The sequence below is a fragment of the Pelodiscus sinensis genome, chromosome 6 (assembly GCF_052426305.1).
Source record: "Pelodiscus sinensis isolate ZL-2025 chromosome 6, ASM5242630v1, whole genome shotgun sequence".
In the NCBI taxonomy this organism is placed as follows: Eukaryota; Metazoa; Chordata; order Testudines; family Trionychidae; genus Pelodiscus; species Pelodiscus sinensis.
This window is the reverse complement of record NC_143057.1, coordinates 77334860-77358137: the sequence shown is the minus strand read 5'-3', so window position 1 is coordinate 77358137 and position 23278 is coordinate 77334860. Positions and strand designations below refer to the sequence as shown.

The following is a 23278-nucleotide window of genomic DNA, read 5'->3' as shown; positions in this document are numbered from 1 at the left end:
TCGGACTTTTAAAACTGCTGCCAGCGGGGAACCCAGCTCAGGCTCTGCTGTGCTGTCCCTCCTCCCCCCCCACCACCACCTGGGGCGCACTCGAGCACTGCTGCCCCTCCCTCCCCCCACCTGCAGTGCGTTCGGACTCTGCTGCCCTCCATGCGCTGCTGCTCTCTCCCCTGTGCCCCTCCCCAGCCTGCTGGGGAAGTGGCACAGTTTAATCTGTCAGGGACGGTCAGGGGTTCTACTCCCTCCGCCCTGCCAGCGGGAAGCCTGGCCTGGTGCTGCAGTTGTACTGGGTTCCCCACTGCATAGGTGTGGGGGAGGGACTGAGCTCTTTCCCTCCTGCCCCCAGAACAAGAGCATGCTCCCTGGAGGCTTTCCCTGCTGCAGCAGGGTGCCAAGCCAGGAAAGTGTCTCCCCTCATGCCCAGACTCCCCCTCACTCCCGTCCCCCTGTCAAGACCCCGCATTCCCAGCTTGCTCTGACACCCTGCCCCAAGTGCCATCCTGCACCCTCCCTCTTGGCCAGACACCCTGCCCCAATACCCACCCGCTCCTGGCCAGACATTCTGCCCTAAGACCCCTAGTCTACCCTCCCTCCTGGCCAGACACATGACCTTATTTAGCATTTGTTTATTATTATCCTTACTTTTTTGGGGTCTACATTTTCAGTTCGATGTACCAGACTGTTATTAGGACAGTCTTCCGGGGGGGGGGGGCGGTCGTGACACATTTCAACCCCCAGATTTCCCAGGTCCAGTGTGTGTGTGTGTGGGCGGGGGGGGGACGACAAAAATAATTCTTGGTGTTCCCCATTAAAAAAATATTTTTTGGTTTTCCTCAGTCTTAAAAAGTTTAAGAAACACTGATTTAAACAAATCTGATTTAAACAAATCATTTTTTAGTTTTTTCAAATAGATTCTATCCACCATATTGTTTTGACAAGAGTAGTTACACAACACATTTCTGCATTCTATTTTTACAATTATGCTACGTTATTAGTGTATTCCTTAGATGTACCTTATTAACATATTAAAGCTTTTGAAAAATAGTATATTTTCTCATCATTGCAATAAAATGCACAATAACTTAGTTCAAAATAATCTTTTGTCCTGTGTATCTTATCAGATCTATCCTAGATTAGCTATTCTATTATGATACTACTTCTTATCAAACTGGAGGAAATAGGCTATCAATCTTATCATGTCCTATGAAAAGTGAGGCTTCACGTAGGCTAACTTTCTTGATCTTTCAGATCTCTTCAAGACTGGTAGTATGAAGTTTGCTTAGTTTTCTCTTTATCTTTGATGGTTCTAGTGGGTTTATGAGGGAACTGGAGGGGCTGAAGGAAAAGGGAACAGGAAAAGTGAAAATTCTTTCAAGAATGAAGACATACTGATTTCTAAAAAAGTCTCAGTACCATATTGTTTAAACTGATCTTTCCTTCTCTTCCGTGTTTCCCTCTTCAGGGCCCCTCTTTGTCCTACTCTTTGACTCTCGTGTTATATCAATTTCAGCTGCCACTTTGAAAGTTGGGAATTGTACCGTGAGGCCCAGTGCTTCCTTTGTATGCTAGAGTAACTGTCTCTATCCTAGAGCATTTATTTCCCCTTGGTGTCCCCACAGCCTCCCTGTTTGTTGCTTTTTCGTTTCTTCTGCTGCAATTGAACAGCAATATAGAATGCATTGGATTATATTGAACTGAAGGGCTTACTCCAATGAGTTTACAGTCTAAGGGTTTTTCAAATTATTACATATGTCCACTCCACTTCATGTGTGTGTCGTCTTAGTGCACTGAAGACAAAGAATTTATCTTTCAAGATAGCACATATATCCCCCAGATACTTGTGGTGTTAGCTTAAGAAATAAAAGGGCAGAATCACCTAACTCTCTCTGTTCCTTCTTATCACCTATAGTCAATAGTCAGAGCTTGTGTGTCTTATCACACTTTCCTCTTGGTATCTGTAAAAGAGAAGTGTTTCTTTCATTTGTTATTGTATACAGTTCATTCTAGTGAGGTTATTGCTCGTGGTACTTCTTTTAGAAATTATTTAGTTGATTTTGTTTCAAAGCTCATAATGGGATATGCCCAAGTTCCATTGTTCTGGCTATAATAACTCTGTGCCAATCAGCAATTCTCATTTCCACTATCCAAAGTGTTTGGGAAATGGTCATACTAGATACAAGTGGTCTATCTTCAGGGGATTTAAATCTAGGTATAAAAGGTTTAGAGTAGGGATGTTAAAATGTGTGTTTTCAGGTAAGCGTGTAACAGCTGAAAAACACATTTACATGCATGATATGACATGATTTATTCTTGTCACATTCATGATGGATATTTCACCCTATTATCCACTAGGTGGTACCCTTGTTTTTTCCAGAGGCAGATGTTTCTATGGTAGATTCCCAAGGGTGACCCTTAAAAAGAAGTGACTTCCCCCCTGAGTCTTTGGCTTTGCACCTGATTTCTGACAGTTGGGTGAATGCTTCTCTGAGAGTCTCGGGAGATCACCAGTACCCACTTTGACTTGATGTCTAAGGCCCTTCTTTGGACATGAGCAATGTTGCTCAGGCAATAATAAATTTATTTGCATTGCAAATGTTATGATACACTTTATGGAGGAATTTTTAGATGTGTCCTTTAAGGCCCACCCAAGAAATAAGGTGGCACTTCTCAGCTATGGTGTTGAAACAGTGGAAAAAAGTAACAGGCTCCTGTCCTCCGTGATAAAGAGCAACTATTTGTAAGAAAACTTGGGAGGCAAAAAAAAAAAGAGGAAAAAACCCCAGTGAATTCCCAGTCACATAATTCAAATCAGCTGTAAGCCGCTTTCCTCTTTCTCTTCTCTAGTAAGGATAATTTTCTGTATTGCCCTTTTCCCTGTGTTCATCTCTCCCAGAGAAAAAGGCAGAGAAAAAGGATTGTTGTATCTGACAAGATATTCATTACCCAGATGACATCATTGACTAGGTGAACTTTTGGAGGGATTATTCTCACCATGTGACACTGGATAATTTGTTTTTCTGTAGTCTTCTCTTCCCTCTTTTTAGGGCAAGGAGGAAGTATCTAACCTCAGGGAAGTGACTAGATGTAAGTTTATGTAGGACAGGATGATTGACAGCTTTCTTGCTTCCTGACAGATGGACTTTAACATACATGTGCTTTTATTTAGGATGGGGGAATAGGAGACACTCTAACTTCACATTACCAATGTACTCTTATTAAGCACTTAACTATGTGCTGTATAAATATATTTCCCCAAAGAATCTTTCAGTCTCTCACATACACATTGTTCTGGAGTCTAGGAATCACTGGAGAGCAGCAATGCTCTTGTCATCTCACTTTCCCTCAGTTATTCCATTAAAATTCACCCTATTCTAGAGTGTGAGTTATGTGCTACTGATTCTATTCCATTTGTATTTTCCCTCATACTAGGAAAATTCACAGGCAATTAGTTAAGCCTGCTTTTCTGGCAGTGAAAATCAGACTGAGACGCCAAGATCTGGCCCCTTATATTAAACTATTGGAAGTTACAAAGCTAAGAAACTGATACATTTTTTTCAGTATTTTAATTCTCCTTTCATAAGTGTGTGTCAAAGGGTGAGTGTAAGCACAAGTGTTGTTTCAGGATAGCATTTTAATATTTACTGTAGTGTTTGTTTTTGGAGTGTGTGCATTATGAGCATTCACTGCACATAATTTCATGGTTATTTTCTCTTTGAAAGAGCCCGTAGTATATCAGTAAATAATTTTGCAAAACATTTGATTGGGAAACAATTCTGTTTGTTCAGTACATATTTTCTGAATTTTTCTAACACCAATTTGTGTTTAAAATCAATATGTATGTATGTGTGTGAACATAATATGGTTGGCTTAAAAAAAGTAAAGGGTCTAAAGTTCTTCACTGATGCTTGAGAAATCTAAACAAATAAAACATGTTGCTAAACTTCATCTGCTTCTACTTGTTCCTCTCTGAAAGCTACAGTGCTCTATCATAATTGTTGTTAGTAAGGTTTAACATAGAAAAATAAAAACTTCAGGTCAGAAATAAGCTCAATAGCAGGTGAACTATTAAGAAAGCTAGATATACAGATCTTTTAAAATAATTTGGATGAAGATGGCAAAAACTGTTAGCAGTTTTTCATCATGAAAGGATAGATTGAAAAGGAATACATTTCCTTTTTACTAAGAGTAATGTGTTATCCAGTATGGTCTTTACACATCACACCATTCCTAGCAATTGTTGCTAAGTAGGATACGTTTATTTTCCTGTAATGCTAATTGGAATGTATTGCATGATACAGAGCAACTAGTCTGCAATCTCTCTGGTCATGTTGTTCACTTGGAATTTAAGCCTAAGTATCAGGGCTGTAGTATTTAAAGGGAAAGGTAATCTAGCTTGGAAATGCTACCACAATGAAAAGAAAAATAAACTGCTTCAGAATAAAAGTGAATATTGAACCAAACTCTGTACAAATCACTTGGGAACATGTTAAAATTTAGACTCCATATTTGAGTGTGTGTGTGTGTGTGGGGGGGGTGATATTTTAGAAAAATCCAAGATTCATGTAAGTAAAGGAAGGATTGGGCTTACCCTAACCCAGAAAGATCAACCCATGCACACTCGCAGTAAGGCAGCACAGTTAGAAAATGTAACATCTCTGTTATCCCATATCAGCCCATATCAGGCCCATGAATACCAGCATAGCAACTGGAAGTTCTCAAAGGGTACATAGCGGAGGTGATGGTATTTTGTCCTATTAGTTTGGTATGTCAGAGGATGTAGTACTGCAAAAATGTAGTTGAGGGCCCATGATTATTATTACTTACAGTACATAGCACCATTTGCATGAATGATGTGTGGCAGAGAAGTAAGGTGACAAGTTTGTTCTCTGAGGTGCTTAAAGTGGAAAAATAGGCATCTCATAATAAGAGAGAAAAAAGAAATAGATACCTGTATGGCAGGTCCAGGCTGTCTGATAGAAAAATCACTTGAAATTTGGACTATGCATCTTAAAACATTGCAGGAGTATTTATCTTCACATAGTGTCTCCTGAGGTTTGTCAGGATTTGTCATGCTCAGTATGGCCAACAGTAATCATCCAGTAGGAAAGATGCTGCATCTTTCTACCAGGCTTCCAGGTTCAAGCATGGGTGACTGTGGAGTGTGATTGGCAGTGGGTGGACTGGTAAAGATCATTGCTCAGTTATAATTCTGTTGATTAGCTTTGTTCCTTGCATGATTTCTTAAGGGGTTAGTATAATTTATTATTATATATTAAGATAGTCCCAAATCATGAACAAAGACCATTGTGCTAGGCACTTAGAGGGACTCATTCTTTTGCTTGGACTGAATTTTGATATTCACCTAGACTATCAGATACTTGTGGGAAGAGCTCCTTTTGTCTTTACTGTTATACAGTGCTTAACATGATGGGACACTGATCCTTGATTAGGGTTACCAGATACTAATATGATACAAATATAAATAACCTCGAGTAAAATCATAACTGTGAACCAAAATGATTACCTGAAGAAAAACATTTATAGTGTGAAGTGTCGTCTTATTTATATTAATAAATATAATTTTCCAACTTTAGTACTTCGGCCTGGTTTTAAGTGATTTTTTTTAATTCTAAAAATAGTAATGACTAGATGTAACAGTCATTGTGTTATGCTGATTTTGTTTTAGAGAGAGAGAGTGTTTTTCCTAACTAAATAATAGCTAAGTAAGGAGATGTGAGAATGCACAGAATGAAGGAATGAGCAAAGGATTGAGAATCAGGAGATACAGAGTTTTAATTTTATCTCTCACTGATTCACTGTGTAGCCTTCAGTAATTCACTTCACCTTCCTATGTTCCCCTCATATATGTATGATGAACAAAAATTTGTTAATATCTATGTAGAGTATTTGAATATTTAAAGCATTGTAAGTATATCTCTTATTTAGACACCAGTCCAGAGGGAATATTAAAGGTGTAAATTACCAGAGTAGTAGTATGGAATTCTAACTATGTTTTATTTATGGATTTTTAGTAAAATGTAATGAATAGGATGAATGGACTTGAAGTAAAATAATATTTTATATTTAATACTAGTGTCATACTTGCTGTAAGTAACTTACTCTGAATAATGTTTTTCTTTAAGTGTTTATGCGTTGTCAGTTAAACCGGTTACAGAAAGGACATGCAACAGATGAATGGTTTCAGCTGAGTTCCAATATACCATTAAAGGGTATTGAACCAGGATCTTTGCGTGTCCGAGCACGATATTCTATGGAGAAAATCATGCCAGAAGACGAGTACAGTGAGTTTAAAGAGGTATTAAGTTATTTTGACAGGCTTTAATTTTCCTTAAAAGTTATTTAACATACAGAATTAAAACATTTCAGATAGAACCCATCTGTGCTAAACACTCATTTATGAAATTGTTAATGCTCTCTTCCCCAATCAATATATAGTGGCATCTTTGTAGAAATAGGCTCCTCTTGTTAATTTGTCTGAAACTGTTGTACAATAAAATTCTTAATGTTACAAGATTCAATTTTTTTTTTTTTAGCTTATACTACAGAAGGAGCTGCATGTAGTCTATGCCTTATCACATGTATGTGGACAGGATCGAACACTATTGGCTAGTATTTTATTGAAGATTTTTCTTCATGAAAAGCTTGAGTCATTGCTCTTACGAACACTAAATGACAGAGAAATAAGCATGGAAGGTACTAATGTTTTATTTCTGAATTTCATTTACTAAAATGTCAGAGAGAAAATTATAGTCCAGCATCTTTTTTTCTCCCACTTTGTGAATAAATCAAACTATTAGGTGTGCGTAACACTTGCATGTGGTAATTTTTTTTTCTTCCTCCTCCATTCAGCCTTTAAAATACATTGAAATTACATATTTATTTCCTAATGGTAAAATATTATTTCTTCAGATGAAGCTACAACCTTATTTCGTGCTACCACACTGGCAAGCACCCTTATGGAACAGTACATGAAAGCTACAGCCACACGTTTTGTTCATCATGCGCTGAAAGACTCCATTTTAAAGATAATGGAAAGCAAGCAGTCTTGCGAGGTGAAAACTTGGATATATCTAATTATGTTCTGAAACACTTGGCTTTTTTAAAGAAAAGAGTATTATGTACTGGAGGTTCAGGTGTCCTGTATTTTGTCTAAATTACTAGCTGGAAGGGGATGTTAACCTTTCTGTACTTAATTCTGATTACATTAGAAATTCTAGGAATTAGAAATAGAAATTTTCATGAAAATGCTTTCTATATTTCATACACTTCCTAAAAATTCCTCTGAAAAATGTGCACAGCTCTGCTTTTTAATGTAAATATTAAGGATTTTAAAAAAATTGAAGCAGTTGTTCTTTCATTATAGATTATTCTAAAGGGTTAGCTCCTCTCACCTCTAATTTGGGAATTTCCTATAAATGTAAGGAGTAATTAGATAAATTGCAAAGTAATTATTAATTTAAAACATCACTGAATTAATTACTGATATTTTTGCTTATCAATGCTAGTTTATTTAAACTAACCCTACTAATGTTCTCTTTTCACCCACTGACCTAAATATAAAGTCATGAGTTCACAATGAATTACAATAAATGTTGTGATAAAAATGGATATTATTGAATGTTTTTAGACTTAGTATTATGCACATACTGTTACAACTCAAGAGTGTGCCCTTAACATTTTTGTTTGCTTGCCAGGATTGAAACATAAGTCCTAAGAGGCTCCACAGCTCTGAGTCTTATGCACAACAGCACAGTATTTTACCATCATACCTCAAATCTTAATGTTTAATGAATCATGTAGGTGCCTAAATCTGTTTATTGGTATTTTGGAAAAGAAACATGACTTAACATGCTGATTTTTCTTTTTTGTAGCTAAATCCTTCAAAGTTAGAAAAAAATGAAGATGTGAACACTAATTTAACACATTTGCTGAGCATACTTTCAGAACTGGTGGAGAAAATATTCATGGCTGCAGAAATATTGCCTCCGTAAGTTAATGCTTTGTATAAATAGCTGTTCAAATTCAGTCAGAACGTCCATTTTGTGTAACTAGCATTGTTTCTTACAAAAATTGATGTAGCAGCATGTCCTCTGCTCATCTACTATTGTAAGATTTATTTCCTCAGTTTTTGGGGCTATGTCTGAGCACATACCAAATTGCTTCTGCATGACAGGAAACAAAATAGTGTATGCTAATGGTTGAATTCTGTTTGCTGCACAAGTGCCTCCTGCCAGCTCATGCATGGATTAGCTTTTAAATGGTGGTACCTTTAGGAGTGGGAATAGGTAAAAATGGCAAAATTCTGTGCTCCCATCATGGAAGCAGGAATTCTCAGGATACTGGGCAGAATGTGGTGATTACAAGCTATGGACTGATGATAAAATTGCTGAATTGAACACAATCTTTTTCCCACTCCTTCCCACTGGAAAAAGGGACAATATAGCATACTAAAAACTACGTGGCTGTGGTGAGGTGAAACATTTACTATGAAAACATCTGTATTGTTCACTAGTACTGAAAGCATAAATGAGGACCCCATTAATTTATGATCAAGATAGTCATAACACAAGTTCTACTGAAACATTTAAAACCGTGTACAAACTCCTTGGTTTAACTGTAAATTGCTTACCTAAATTTATCAGCATTATGTGCATTTATCTTCTTTCATCGGTTTATTAGTTCACTGCATCATTAACAATTAATAAATCATAAACAGGGTCCAGTATTTATCAATGGTCAAGTGCCATTGAAATTTTTCTTGTGTTAGTGTCACAGCATGTTCGGGGGTTCCTGACTGCATCCCCATTCACAGCCAGATGTGATTCTCAGCAGGTAGAACAGAAGTTTATTGGTTCACAGAGACACAGCGTAGCATAGGATCGATGTTAGCATGGGTACCAAGAGTGGACAGCATTATTAATCTTGGGAAGAAGGGGTCCCAGATCCTTCTCCCACCTTTTTTCTGCTCTAAGCCCTTTCTCTCATCCTAGCCCAGAGGAGACTGACTCTTCCCACAGGCCCTATCCCTCCCAGGCAGCCTGGTGCAGCCCCACCTCTCCTTTGTCTCCCTTCTAGGGCAGGAGTTATCTATGTCTGGGCCCAATACACATCTGGAGTGAGTAATGCTCAGCCTCTCCCTCCTCATGCAGAGGGTTCTGCAGGGGCCAGGGGAAACTGAGTAACACCCACACCCACAGCACAATACAACAAAGAATGAATGTAACAACACCCCCACTGCATCACAGTTAGTGATAGACAATAAAAGATGGAAGCTGAAACTCTCTCCTCCAAGGAGCTGTAATATGTATGTAACTGACTGGAAGATTTGCTTGGAACACCTGTTTATGTGGTTACTCTTAAGCACATCTATATTTTCAGTTGAATTTAAATGGAAATTCCATTCACTAAATTAAACTTTTTATATAACTATTTTTAATGGACAGGAAACACAAATAAATGAGAATTTAAAAAATGAATCTTTAATCAATCTCATTTGTTCTTTGACAAGAGGAAGCTCTTCTTGAAAGCAATGATACAAATGCTGATGAAGTACGTATATAAAAATATACACAGAGGTAATCTTAAGTTGGTGAAAGACTTTCTATAGTATTTGTAAATTCATAGTTCCTACCATATATTATAGCAATAAATATTTAAATTTCTTACTGTATCAATGCTGTTAATGCTACTATTTTGACAGGACGTTGAGATATATTTATGGGTGTTTGCAAAAGTCTGTCCAGCACAAGTGGCCAACCAATACCACAATGAGAACCAGAGTTGTTAGGTAAGCTGCTTTTCATTTCATTTGTTTGCATGTTGTAAAAGTTCAGAAAGAAAAGAGTGTTATATTGGGGAAGTGACAAACGTTAGCACACTGGTGGGTTTGGCTTGCAATGCCTAGTAATTTCAGTGGAACCCTGTTCAGTATCCACATTTGCTAAAATGATTCACGGATATCTGCGTTCACACCAGCAGATATAAAGTAGATAGTCACAAACTTGTAGGGTTCTAGATATGTATCTGCAGTGCACGCATGCACGCAGCCTCTGTGGGAAGACGGGAAAGCAGGAGCCAGTGCTGGAAGGAGCTCTTACTACATTTAAACTCCAGAGCCGCAGTGGGGATAGTTCCTGGACCCGGTGCGAGCCAAGACAGAGCACCTCCCCTTATCGACAAATTGTATAGACTACACGATTAGCCAGTTACCTGCTTCTTAACATCCTTAATCCACAGCTACATCTGTATCTCCAAAAATGAGCCGTGGATATCCACATTTATGTCCATGGATTCAGATACCCTCGGATATCTGTGAATTTACAGGGCTCTAAATTTCCATATCTGCAATGGAGAACATTATGTAGGACTATTGTAATATGTAAGTACAGTGCATAAACTAGATGAAGTCACTGGAGCAAGGCAGTTGTAAAATGATGTAGGCAAGAAGTAAATATGGCCTTGAGTATTGCAAGTAAATTGAATGCAAGTAATTGAGTAATGCTAGTAAATGGAAATTGCTCTGTTACTTTCCTATTCATGTATTTACAAAGGAAAATATTCTATAGCTGGGTATGCAAAGAGACATTAGAATGTACACCTCTGGAATAATATTGCGATGTTTGTGGATGTCAGAAAATTAACCTCTCAGTAGGTTGTGTAGTAATGCAGTGCAGTCTATTTAAGACTGGTCCACTTATGGTTGTAAAATATAAAAGATAAGGGTTTTTAATCAAACCACAGATTAATTATTCTTGTTACTGCTTATGTTTTACAAAGCATTTTCTAAACTGACAGGCAAATGTTTATCAAGATGGATAAAATCACCTGTCTTCAAGGATTAAAACAGGCACAGAAATAGTTTTGTACAGATGTTTTAATTTCTCTGCCTGTGCGCTAACACATTATCACCTTCATTGAGCTGTGGGGTAACTGATCAAGATGACAAATTTAAGAGGAAAGCTCTCTGGTTTTAAATGTGAAGGAACAGTGATTAAGTGATCATCTTCTGCTTAAACAAAAAATGAATGAAACTGTTTGCAATGCTTTGTAGGTCAGAAAAATCAGAGTAGAAACATTAAAAAACTTTTTTTTTATAGATATGCCTGCTGCGCCCTTTCCCTCCCTCCCCACTCATGCTGATGCCTCTGATACAGCCAGTACTCCCACCTGTCCCCTCTTGCACTGCTGCCTCTGATACAGACAGTGCTCTCACTTGTCTGTATCAAAGGCAGCATCACGGGGCAGCAGGTGGCTTCACAGGAGCTGGTGCTCATGGAGAGCCAGCTTAAAAGCCAATTCCCATCTGCTACCACTCCCTGCTGCCTCCGATACATAGGCAGCTTGTGGGAGAGGGATTGCATGTAACCATTCGGGCTCATCGGTTAACCATTTAAATCAGGGCTACTCAACTTTGGAAGCCCTGAGGGCTACAATAATACTCACAGCACATACCAAGGGCCGCAACTTAAGTGTGGTTGCATATACATGCAAATATATATGCAAATATACGCAAATAGCTTATTTCATACTGATGGGCATGAATACAAAGATTAAGGCAAGACTATACAACACATAGGTCCCATTTAAGTTGGTTCTGTTGATATTAATAAAATGCAATATTTACCTGATTACCACCCATATGACAGCACTTTTAATGAGCAATGACAGTCCAGGAATTTAAATACTAAAATGCATATCAATAGAAGACCATTATATTGACTACTTTTTTGTTTTGGCTTTTACCCACAGGCAGGCCACGTGTTGAGCCCTGCGATAACCCAAACTGCATCGCGGGCCGCATGTTGAGTAGCCCTGGTTTAAATGAATTCATGATCACATCCCTAAATCAGAGACATTTACATTCAGGCTTATTGGGTGCTGAGTCAAAGCTAAAGGAAGTTCTCTGATCCATTTTAATACTGTAAAAAAAATTTTTTTTTTTTAAACTTCCATGTTCTTTATGGAACTCTGGAGTTTGTCAGAAAAATGAAGAGAGACATTAGGAAAAAGATTCCTTTTTGACATTGCTGCATAGGGAACTGTCCTAGGAGATGCAGCATTTGTTTGGTCAGTTTTGCTAGTCTGTTATGTTCGAGGAGCTCAGTTGCTTTCTTGTAATTTAGAAGAATTAAATTTGATAATAGCAGAAACATTCAGAATGGCTGAAACACTAGAACCAAAACTGGGGAAAAAAAGTGATGTTGTTTAATTTAAAAGGCAGCTTTACTAGGGACTCAATAATAGAGGGACAGAAGAATGTCTAAGGACTTAGTGGTTTTGATTAGCCATTCTATTTTGTTCAGTTGTATCACCTTGGACCTAAGATCTTGGGCTGTGAAGTGGGCATGGGAGAATCAATTTAATGTAGGGAGTCATATGACAGTGTAGAGGTGGCAACACTGTGTGGTATTTCTTCCATCCTCCAAACAAAAGTTGAGCAGTTGAAGCAATATGGTCACAAGAAAGACTGGATGCACTGATACCAGTGTTCCAGAACAATCAGTGCCAGTACTGATTTACTTGGCTACTGAACTCACCAGCACTGAGCTACAATGCTCAGTTTTCGACAGGAAAGCCAGGCTTTCATGGCTAAAGGCCATGTTGAGCTTTGGAATCTGCTATCTGCCTTACTTGTTTTGGGGAAGGCACATGACTATCAGGAGCTCAAAAACCCATGCACAAAGGCATAGACCTGGCCCATCTTAAGAGTAAGAGCAGTCTTCACTGCAGGTGTGATAACAGTTAGATGTTCTTAATTAATAAACATATTCACATAGTCATAGTATAACTAGTTAAACTGTTTCAGAGAGATTGTTTCCATACCACCTTGAAGTCTAAATGAATATACAATGTTACATGAAATACAAAATGTAAATATTGAGTGAAACACTTTTCTCTCCTTTCAGTGGCTTTGTTTTTCTCCGACTGATTTGTCCTGCCATCCTGAATCCAAGGATGTTCAATATAATCTCAGGTGACTTTGCACTTCAGATTTTGAATATATGGTAATGGTACAGTAGTTGAAGTGGATTATTTGAATATGTCCCTGTACTCACACTATCCTCCAGGCCAGACTACTTGGCATTCTTGGTTAATTATGTTTTTAATGTTTCATTTTGCTACATACCTTTGAACAGTTTGTCCAAAAATATTTTCATTGGCTGGATTGTTATCATTCTCATTATTACATTTATAGCATACAGGCATCATCATCAGAAAGAGCTTAAAGCATGTGGCTCTGGCTTACCAACAGTCTCATTTTAAGAGCCAAGAAAATACCGTGCGGTCTTAATGATATGTTGTTCAATCTGAACATGATTGGTCTAGTAACATTGACAAATTACTTAAACTTCTGTTTTGCCTTCAGATAGTGTTTTAATTTCCCCCTTCATTTTATGCAGCCCCAAACCCCATTTCCTCTATTTTCCCCATTCTTAATCCCTGCTTTCAACCTCTGTATCCTGCTCTGCCACCTAGTAACACTGACAATACACTACCTGGAAACCCTCTTGCTTTAATAGCACTCTAGTTTTGTTGAATATTCATATTTCAGTCTCTGGCTTGGCATTTTTTTCCACTCCAACCTAAAATGCCAAACTGTAGGGTTAATAGTTGTCAGTACTGCCTTTCAAAAGGGGTTGTGAGTACTGTGCACTAGTGTCATGGAGTTTGGGAGAGTTGCCAGGCCTTGCACCCCCATTCACAGCCAGACGACACTCTCAGCCAGCAAGTAGAACAGAAGGTTTATTCAATGACAGGGACACAGGCTTGTTACAGGTACCAGGAGCAGTCAGTACACTCCATTTTGGGGGTAGGTGTCTTCTGCCTGGTCCCCCAGGCCAACTAGTCTCTCTTCTCCCTAAGCCAGCCAAAAAACTAAACTTACACACCCAGCAACCGGTCTCAGCCATCTTGGCAGACCCACCTACACCTTTGTCCTGCTTCCTGGGCCCAAGGTGTTATGTGCTGTCACCTGGTCCTCAGGATGTGAGAGACTGCACATACTTCCACAGTGAGTCATGCCAGCCTTCCCCTCCTCATTCAGATAGTATTTCAGTGCCCAGGGAAACTGGGACTCGCACACAAACACAGAGTCGCTACAGAACAGCACAGGACAGTTGAATCACATACAACACCACAAAGCAAACAGTGAATACACAAGAGTGGATACAGTCCCCACTGCGTCACAACTAACTGAGAAATAGGCCAAAGTGACTGAAATCAGCTTGGACAATTAGAGCCATATCTAATCCCCAGATGCATACAGAAAGTTACAAGAATTTTATTTTAAAATACTGTTTTTTTAGGGAGCAGGACATCAGGAATCCCCTGTTCAAGTGATCCCAAATTTGGATCGCTAACACGTCGCATCACCCCAATGATGTACTCCAAATTATATGGCAACCTGAATAAGTATGTGGATTTTCAAAAGCAACAAAGAGTCCTGTGGATTTTAGAGCCTTTAGAATAGCCCCTTTTAAACAAAGTGATACTCAACTTTAATTATAGCAGAGCTGGCTCTCTGCTTATAAATATCTCCTACTACTAACATTTTCACTGTCATACATTTCTGACAGTAGAATGGGCACCAAGAAATCTTTGCTGCTTGAAATATCTTCACATGAATTCTTGCCTTCTGTTTAACATGTGTTATGTTTACTGTACAGATTCATAGGTAAAACTTAAGTTGTCATATAATGTCTAGCTTGTGTTCCTTTTTCCATTGAAAGGAAATGTGCATGGTTAGTAATTTTTCATTTAAAATGCAAATTAATGGGCAGATTTCCATAATGCTGCTGCATCACTTCCCAAGGTTCTCATTCCCCTTATATATATTTTTGAACTAAAAACATTAATTAATCTGATATTGAAGCACTGTTCTGCTGTAAAGAAAACTTCTGATCTTTATGGATTTTTTTTTTGGTTTTTACTTAACACAAAAAGGCTTTATGTCCATCTCTAGCACCCTTTTCAGAAACTATTATTTCATTGAGTATGTGAGGGAGTGTAACTAAGGGAGAGTCTACACTACGGATATTAAATAACATTTATTTTAGTAATTTTGTAGCTGCAAAACAATTCTTAGAATCATAGAACCATAGAGCTGGAAGAGACTTCAGAAGGTCATCTAGTCCAGCCCCCTGCTCTAGACAGGACCAATCCCAACTAAATCAGGGCTTTGTCAAGCCGAGACTTAAACACCTCTAGGGATGGAGACTCCACTACTTCCCTAGGTAACCCATTCCAGTGCTTCACTACCCTCCTAGTGAAATAGTTTTTCATAATATCCAACCTGGACCTCTCCCACCACAACTTGAGACCATTGCTCCTTGTTCTGCCATCTGTCACTACTGAGAACAGCCTCTCTCCATCCTCTTGGAACCTCCCTTCAGGAAGTTGAAGGCTGCTATCAAATCCCCCCTCACTCTTCGCTTCTGCAGACTAAACAGACCCAACTCCCTCAGCCTCTCCTCATAAGTCATGCGCTCCAGCCCCCTAATCATTTTGGTTGCCCTCAGCTGAACCCTCTCCAATGTGTCCACATCCTTTTTGTAGTGGGGGCCCCAGAACTGTACACAGTACTCCAGATGTGGCCTCACCAAAGCCGAATAAAGGGGAATAATGACATCTCTGGATCTGCTGGCAATGCTCCTCTTAATGCAACCTAATATGCCATTAGCTTTTTTGGCTACAAGGGCACGCTGTTGACTCATATCCAGCTTCTCATCCATTGTAACCCCCAGGTCTTTTTCTGCAGAACTACTACTTAACTGGCTGGTCCTCAGCTTGTCCTTGATGAGGTTCACTTGTCCTTGTTGAACCTCATCAGATTTTTTGTGGCCCAATCCTCCAGTTTGTCTAAGTCACGCTTGAGGGCAGAGATAGGGTCCAGAGTATCTACCTCTCCCCCTAGCTTAGTATCATCCGCAAACTTACTAAGGGTGCAATCCATCCCCTCATCCAGGTCATTAATAAAGATATTGAACAAAACTGGTCCTAGAACCGAACCTTGGGGCACTCCGCTAGAAACTGACCGCCATCCTGACATCGAGCCGTTGATCACTACCTGCTGGGCCCGGCCTTCTAGCCATCTTTCTATCCATCTTACTGTCCATTTATCCAATCCACATTCCCTTAACTTGCTGGCAAGAATATTGTGGGAGACTGTATCAAAAGCCTTGCTAAAGTCAAGGTATATCATGTCCACTGACTTTCCCACGTCCACAGAGCCAGTTACTTCATCACAGAAGCTAATCAGATTGGTCAGGCACGACTTGCCCTTTGTGAATCCATGCTGACTATTCCTAATCACTTTCCTCTCTTCCAAGTGCCTCAAAATGGATTCCTTAAGGATCCCTTCCATGATTTTTCCAGGAACCGAGGTAAGACTGACCGGCCTATAGTTCCCTGCATCGTTCGTCTTCTCTTTTTTGAAGATGAGAACTACATTTGCCTTTTTCCAATCATCCGGGATTTCTCCCGACCTCCACAACTTTTCAAAGATAATGGCCAAAGGCTCCTCAATGACATTTGCCAACTCCCTCAGTACCCTCGGATGCATTAAGTCCGGACCCATGGATTTGTGTACGTTTAGCTTTTCTAAATAGTTCCTAACCTGTTCTTTACCCACCAAGAGCTGTCCATCTTCATCCCATCTTGCGTCACTTAGCGCATTAGTCCGGGAGCCGACCTTGTCCGTGAATACAGAGGCAAAGAAAGCACTGAATACTTCAGCTTTCCCCACATCATCTGTCACTAGGTTACCTCCTTCATCCAGTAGGGGCTGCACACCCTCTCTGATCACCTTCTTCTTGTTAACATGCCTGTAGAGACCTTTCTTGTTATCCTTCACATCCTTAGCCAGTCTCAATTCCATTTGCGCTTTTGCCTTCCCGATAACCCCCCGGCATTCTCGAGCTATATATTTAAACCCCTCTCTGGTCATTTGTCCAAGTTTCTACTCTTTGCAAGCTTCCTTTTTGTGCTTAAATTCACCAAGGATTTCCCCTGTAAGCCAGTCCGGTCTCCTACCATGTTTGCCTCTCTTGCTACGCGTCGAGATGGTTTCTTTCTGTGCCTTCAGTAAGGCTTCTTTAAAATACTGCCATCTGTCCTGGACTCCTTTCCCCTTCATGTTAGCATCCCAGGGGATTCTTCCCATCAGGTCTCAGAGGGAGTCAAAATCTGCTTTTTTGAAGTCCAAGGTGTGTATTTTACTACTCTCTCTTCTTTCTTTGGTCAGGAACCTGAAATTTACCATCTCATGATCACTGCTTCCCAAGTTGTCACCCACCTCTGCTTCCCCTATTAGTTCCTCCCTGTTTGTGAGCAGAAGGTCAATCTGTGCACGGCCCCTGGTCGGATCCTTCAGCTCTTGTCAAGAAGTTATCCCCAACATTCTCCAAAAACTTCCTGGATTGCCTGTGTACTGCCGTATTGGTTTCCCAACAGATGTCAAGGTGATTAAAGTCCCCCATGAGAACCAGGGCCTGCGATCTGGAAGCTTCTCTCAGTTGTCATCTACCTCATCCACCTGATTTGGTGGCCTGTAGCAGACACCAACCACAACATCACTGCTGTTGTTTGCTCCTTAACCCATAGACTCTCAACAGGTTTTTCTCCCTCTTTATACTGGAGTTCAGAGCAATCATAGTGCTCTTACATATAGTGCAACTCCTCTTCCTTTTCTTCCCTGCCTGTTCTTCCTAAACAGTCTATACCCTTCCATGACAGTGCTCCAGTCATGCGAGTCATCCCACCAAGTCTCTGTTATCCCAATTAAATCATATTTATTGGACAGAGCCAGGGCCTTCAGTTCTTCCTGTTTGTTGCCCAGGCTTTTTGCATTAGTATACAAACACCTCAGGTAATCAGTTGATCGCCCTATCTTCTCCATGTGAATCAGGGGTCTTCAGGGGTCCTACTTTCTTGCTCGTTCCCCTCTGCATTTCTTCCCGGTATCCGACTTTCCTACTCCCCTCGTGGTTTTGGTCACCGTCCCCTGATGAACCTAGTTTAAAGCCCTCCTCACTAGGTTTGCAGGCCTGCCCGCGAAGATGCTCCTTCCTCTCTTCGTTAGGTGGATCCCATCTCTTCCTAACAAATCCTTGTGCCTGGAACAGAGTCCCATGGTCGAAGAAACCAAAGCCTTCTCTGCGACACCACCTGCGCAACCACACATTTACGTCCTCAATTCGACGATCCCTGCCCAGTCCTTTCCCTTCAACAGGGAGGATGGACGAGAACACCACTTGTGCTCCAAATTCTTGGATCCTTCTTCCCAGCGCTACATAATCCGCAGTAACCCGCTCAAGTTCATTCTTGGCCGTATCGTTAGCTCCCACGTGGAGAAGTGCAGGAAGGGGTAGCGATCCGAAGGTTTGATCAGTTTGGTAAGCCTCTCAGTCACATCCCGAATGTGAGCTCCCGGTAAGCAGCACACCTCTCAAGATTCCAGGTCCGGATGGCAGATGGATGGCTCAGTCCCTCTTAGGAGGGAGTCCCTGACCACTACCACCCATCGTTTTCTTTTGGGGTGAGTGGTCATGGAACCCCCATCGCTAGGACTACGCATCCCATGCCTTCCAGTAGATTGTGTTCCCTTCCGGTTTCTTCCTTGTGAGGTCCCTTGCAAAGCATTCAGCACTGTAGAGCCTGTGGAGAGCGCCTGAAAGCAATTACTTACCTCTATAACATTGGGGGATTCCCATGCTGGCCTTTTCCCCCTTCTAGAAATTACATGCCGCCCATTCTCTTTCTGGTCACGTACTGCCCTCTCTGGCTCCTCCGCCTGCCGTGCTTGAAGGATAAAACGCTGCCTTCTATCTTGGTTACATGGTTACTAAACTACTGCCTGGGGTGGGGCCAGCAGCCAGCGCACTCCCAGCCCCACTCCCAGGGAGCCCCCTGCCACCCCGCACTGCGGCCTCTGATACAGCAGGAGCCCTTGTCTCTGGGGAGCCTGAGCTTCTTGTAGACAGAGGCTACTCCAGCATCCCATCGTTCCCCCCCCCCCCCCCACACACACACACTGCACTGCTGCTTCTGATACAGAGGCAGCAGTGTGGAGTGGTAGGGCAGGACAGCTTTTAAGATGACTTTCCCCAAGCACTGGCTCCCACCTGCTTTCCTCCACTGCCTCCATGGGAGGCAGCAGGTGGAGGGAGAGGCAGCTCCACAGAGCAAGCACACATGGAGAGCTGACTTAAAATCTGGCTCCCTATGTGTATCAGCTCCTGATAGAGAAGTAGCATCACCGGGGGAGGGCAGGTGGCTCCACATGAGTTGATATGCACAGGGAGTCAGCTTGAAAGATGGATTCCTGTGTGTACCAACTCCTGTTTATTCCCCTCACCCACGATAGTCTGGACGCTCTCCTGCCGACATCAAAGGTATTTGTCGACCACCCAGGTATACCTCATCCCAGGAGGACAAATACCTTTGATGTCGACACCCACGCGTCCAGACTATCGTGCTGAGCCGACAAACAGCTGATCAGCTGTTTGTCGGCTCAGCGCGGCAGCCATGTAAATTTAAATGAAGTGGCGATTATTTAAATCACCGCTTCATTTTACTATGTCTGGTAGCCTAATCGACATGCCTCTGGCGACAGAGGCATGTAGTCTAGACATACCTTGAGAGGCAGCAGTATGGGAGTAGAGGAGGCAGGCAACTTCACTGAATCTGATGTTCAGGATGAGCCGGCTTTTATGCTGGTTCCCCCCTGAGGACCAGATCTCAACTCTCCCCTTCACCTCCTCTGAGTGAGGCAACTGGGAGGGAGGGGGAGAGGAGGTGGCTCTGCAGGCCCCTGCACACATGAAGAGCTAGCTTAAAAGCCAGATCCGCATGGGCACCAGCTCCCTACTTCACCCCCCCCTCCTTTGCTGCTTCTGATACAGGAGAAGCAAGGGGGTGGACGACTAGTTTTTTTTTTAATTACCCAGTAAGACCAGGCTTAATTTAATTGTTTAAATGACTGTACGCTAACATCCCTAGTCAACACTACACTTAGAAGATCAGCTTATGGAACACAACTCCATAAATAACGTAGCTGGAGTCAACATACCTTAAGCCATGCTTGGCGCCATCTCCTCAGCAGGAGGATTGATGGGAGAAATGTTTTTTACTAGGCCCACTAAATTAAACCCTGGAAGATCAATCACCAGAACGTTGATCCTCCAGAAAATGGAGATGTGGCCTCATAGGGATGGTGGATTTCCCCCCTACATTAGAAAAAACTATCCACGGCTGTAAAAAAATCTGGTGTGAAAATGTCACATTGTATTTCCTTTCATGAATTCAGTGAATGTTTTTTAAATTGATTTTACCAATTGTGTGAGGTTACCTTCCCTCCCCACCCGGCTCTACATGCAGTTCTATTTGGTTGCAATAGTGTGATCGCTCTTTGTGAGGATTGAATAGAAAATATTTTAATATGACTAACAATACAGTATTTTAAGCTTCAGGTGGTAGCCGAGTTAGTCTGTTACAGAAAAAAACAACAAATGGTCTGGCAGCACTTTATAGTAGAAGGTATCATAAGCTTTCGTGGGCACAGCTCCAGTCATCTGAAGAAGTGGGCTGTGCCCACGAAAGCTCATGATACCATCTACATGTTTTGTTAATCTATAAAGTGCTACCAGACCATTTGTTTTAATATTTTAATTGTTTCAATTGAAATGCTGTGGTGTGTATTTCTCTCAGATTCTCCTTCTTCCACTGCTGCAAGGACACTGACGCTGGTCGCCAAGTCTGTGCAGAATTTAGCAAATCTGGTTGAGTTTGGAGCTAAGGTGAATATGTATTATTTAAACTATAATTTAAAAAAACATGAAATCTGTGCCATCTATGGCATAGGTCAAACAAGTTACAAAATCAATTATTATCCCTTTAGTGAGGTACACTGTACTGGTTAATTTGGTTCACATAATATGAAATCTTAACCCCAGTAATAGAATACTTTAGATGTACAAGAACTTTGTTCCCAAAAGCAGGCAAATGCTTCCATTGAGATTATTTAAAAAACAAATCGATTCCTCTCTTTTCTCTTTTTTATAAAAGCGTTTGATTGCATAGTAAAATGTCAGAAGTACTTTTACTACAAATCACAACCAAAATTAGTAGGAGAGACTGCAAGACTCCCTCTTGATATGTTCAGATCTAAAGTTCCACGTGCAGTGGAGTGTTTCCTGTAAGCCTCTTATATTCATCTTTTGGTTGGTTCTTTTGGTTTATCTTCTGTGAACATTTCCTTTCTTAATTGTGCTAATGTCTACAGATCCATTGCAAGTAGCCAGAGCGGTAGCCATGTTGGTCTGTAACTTAAAAAAACTGAAAAAAGAGTGGCTCTGTAGCACCTTAAAAACTAACAAAAATATAGATAATATCATGAGCTTTCATGGGCACAACCCTCTTCTTCAGATGAGTGGAGCCTGGGCAAATTGTAGTCAATAGAAGCAATGAGAGGTGGTCCTGTGACACCGTGCTTGCGAGCAGTGGGGGGGTTATGAAGCCAGGTAAGCACCTCCATCCCTCTCTTGCTCAGACCCCATATCCATATCCCCGTTTCCCCCCCCCTCTCTCTCTCTCTCTCACACTCACACTCACACTCACACACACACACACACACACACACACACACACACACACACACCCCACTCCCAACTGAAGAAGAGGGTTGTGCCCATGAAAACTCATACTATATTTTTGTTAGTCTCTAATGTGCTACCAGACCACTCATTTTGTAAGATCCATTACAGTTGTCCTTCCTCCTATTTGCTGCTGGGGGGCAGGAGCAATCTCGTCACTGGCAGCAGAAGAGTGTTCTGCCTGCTGAAGTTTCCTTTGCTGGAGACAGTTTCCACAACTGTGATAATTCAGTTCTGTTGTCCTAAATTACAGATTGTGTTAACTGTAGTTTGAGGGAAAGACATGCTAAATTCTGCTCAGAATGTGAGGAATTTTCCCTAATGAAAACAAACCCACATCTTTATATGGTAACCTCTACATCTGCCTTGGATGTCAAATTGTGTCTGGAGCAGGTTGCATTTTTGTACTTTATTTTTTTAGGTGAAAACAGAAATTTTCCTATTCTTTGTTGTGCTACAGTCTACAGATCCATTACAATGGGATTTTCACAGTGGTGTGCTTAAAATTGGGAATTGAGATCATCATTTAAATATGGGCATCCAAAATCTACAATATATTTGAGAGAGAGTGTCTGTTTGTGAGTGTGTCTGTTTATTCAAAAACTGCTCCTAAACACTTAAAGCTAGGACCACCAAATTTAGTATACAGCTTCATCTTATCATAACTTAAAACAAAGTAAGGGTTTGGTTGAGCCAGAACAATGGGATGTGCTTGGAATACGATTGTTTTATAAAACATAAAGGGGTGGAGGCTCTCTGCTAGCCAGGACAGTTATACTGTATGATGATCACAGGGGGCAGCAAGGGGCCAGAGATGAGGACTGGGACATCTATAACCCCATTGGGGCAGCAGGGGAAATGGGTGGAGAAAGTGAAGCTATCAACCATATATTTGAGAGAATTTGTCTGTCTGTCTCCCTTAGCTGGGAGACATGCACTCGTGCTCCGGCTTTGCTCACCGCAGCAGCTATGGAGAGACACTTCTCACCTAGACCTAAGTTGCTGCAGTGAGGGAGGGCTAGGGTTGTCCCCTCTTCCTTTGGCAGCCTTAATACTGAACCCCTCATTCCCAGCACCACTCCAGAGTAATGATTTAAATGAAGAAAAACAAAAAATTATTTGAGCAATGCTGGGTAAATCTTCTAGTAGATATTATCCAACTTCCCCTCCTCCCCCCCGATACTAATTCCAGAAAAGAGAGATGCCAGTAAATGGCATTGGCTAAAAGATTGAATTGACCAGGAGGTAGAACATGAGCAAGTTTATGCATTTATGGCCATATTACTGCCTAGCAGATCTCAACACAGGAGACAGAGAGAGATTCAGTGCTACAAAGGACTGGACTTTTTATGCTTGACAGAAGGGAAAATATTTATTGAATATTCTTTGCATATGAATGTTATGACAGTTATGAGGACAATTTGTCTGAATTAAAAGCACAATACTGAATCACCTCTGAGAAAGTTCTAGACTTCAAAACTCATCTTATTGGAGATAGTAGCTATTGAAGGTTTAATGATAATAGATAGAAAGTATGATACCTCCTGTTTGTAATGAGATGGGGCAACAACCCTACAAGGTCATTATGCTTGAAGGAAGCAGCTAAT

The 23278-nt window shown here is 41.0% G+C and overlaps 1 protein-coding gene across 2 annotated transcripts in view; it reads left to right on the top strand.

Annotated features, from left to right (window-relative positions):
• The window catches only part of RASA1 (RAS p21 protein activator 1), a 118485-nt gene that overhangs the window by 80128 nt on the left and 15079 nt on the right, over positions 1–23278 (top strand). For both annotated transcript variants that reach the window (XM_075932186.2, XM_075932187.2), the window contains exons 16-22: positions 6144–6316; positions 6555–6714; positions 6931–7073; positions 7893–8008; positions 9722–9808; positions 12927–12994; positions 20728–20816. In XM_075932186.2, coding sequence (XP_075788301.1) covers positions 6144–6316; positions 6555–6714; positions 6931–7073; positions 7893–8008; positions 9722–9808; positions 12927–12994; positions 20728–20816 — 836 coding nt within the window. The remainder of the gene's footprint in view (positions 1–6143; positions 6317–6554; positions 6715–6930; positions 7074–7892; positions 8009–9721; positions 9809–12926; positions 12995–20727; positions 20817–23278) is intronic.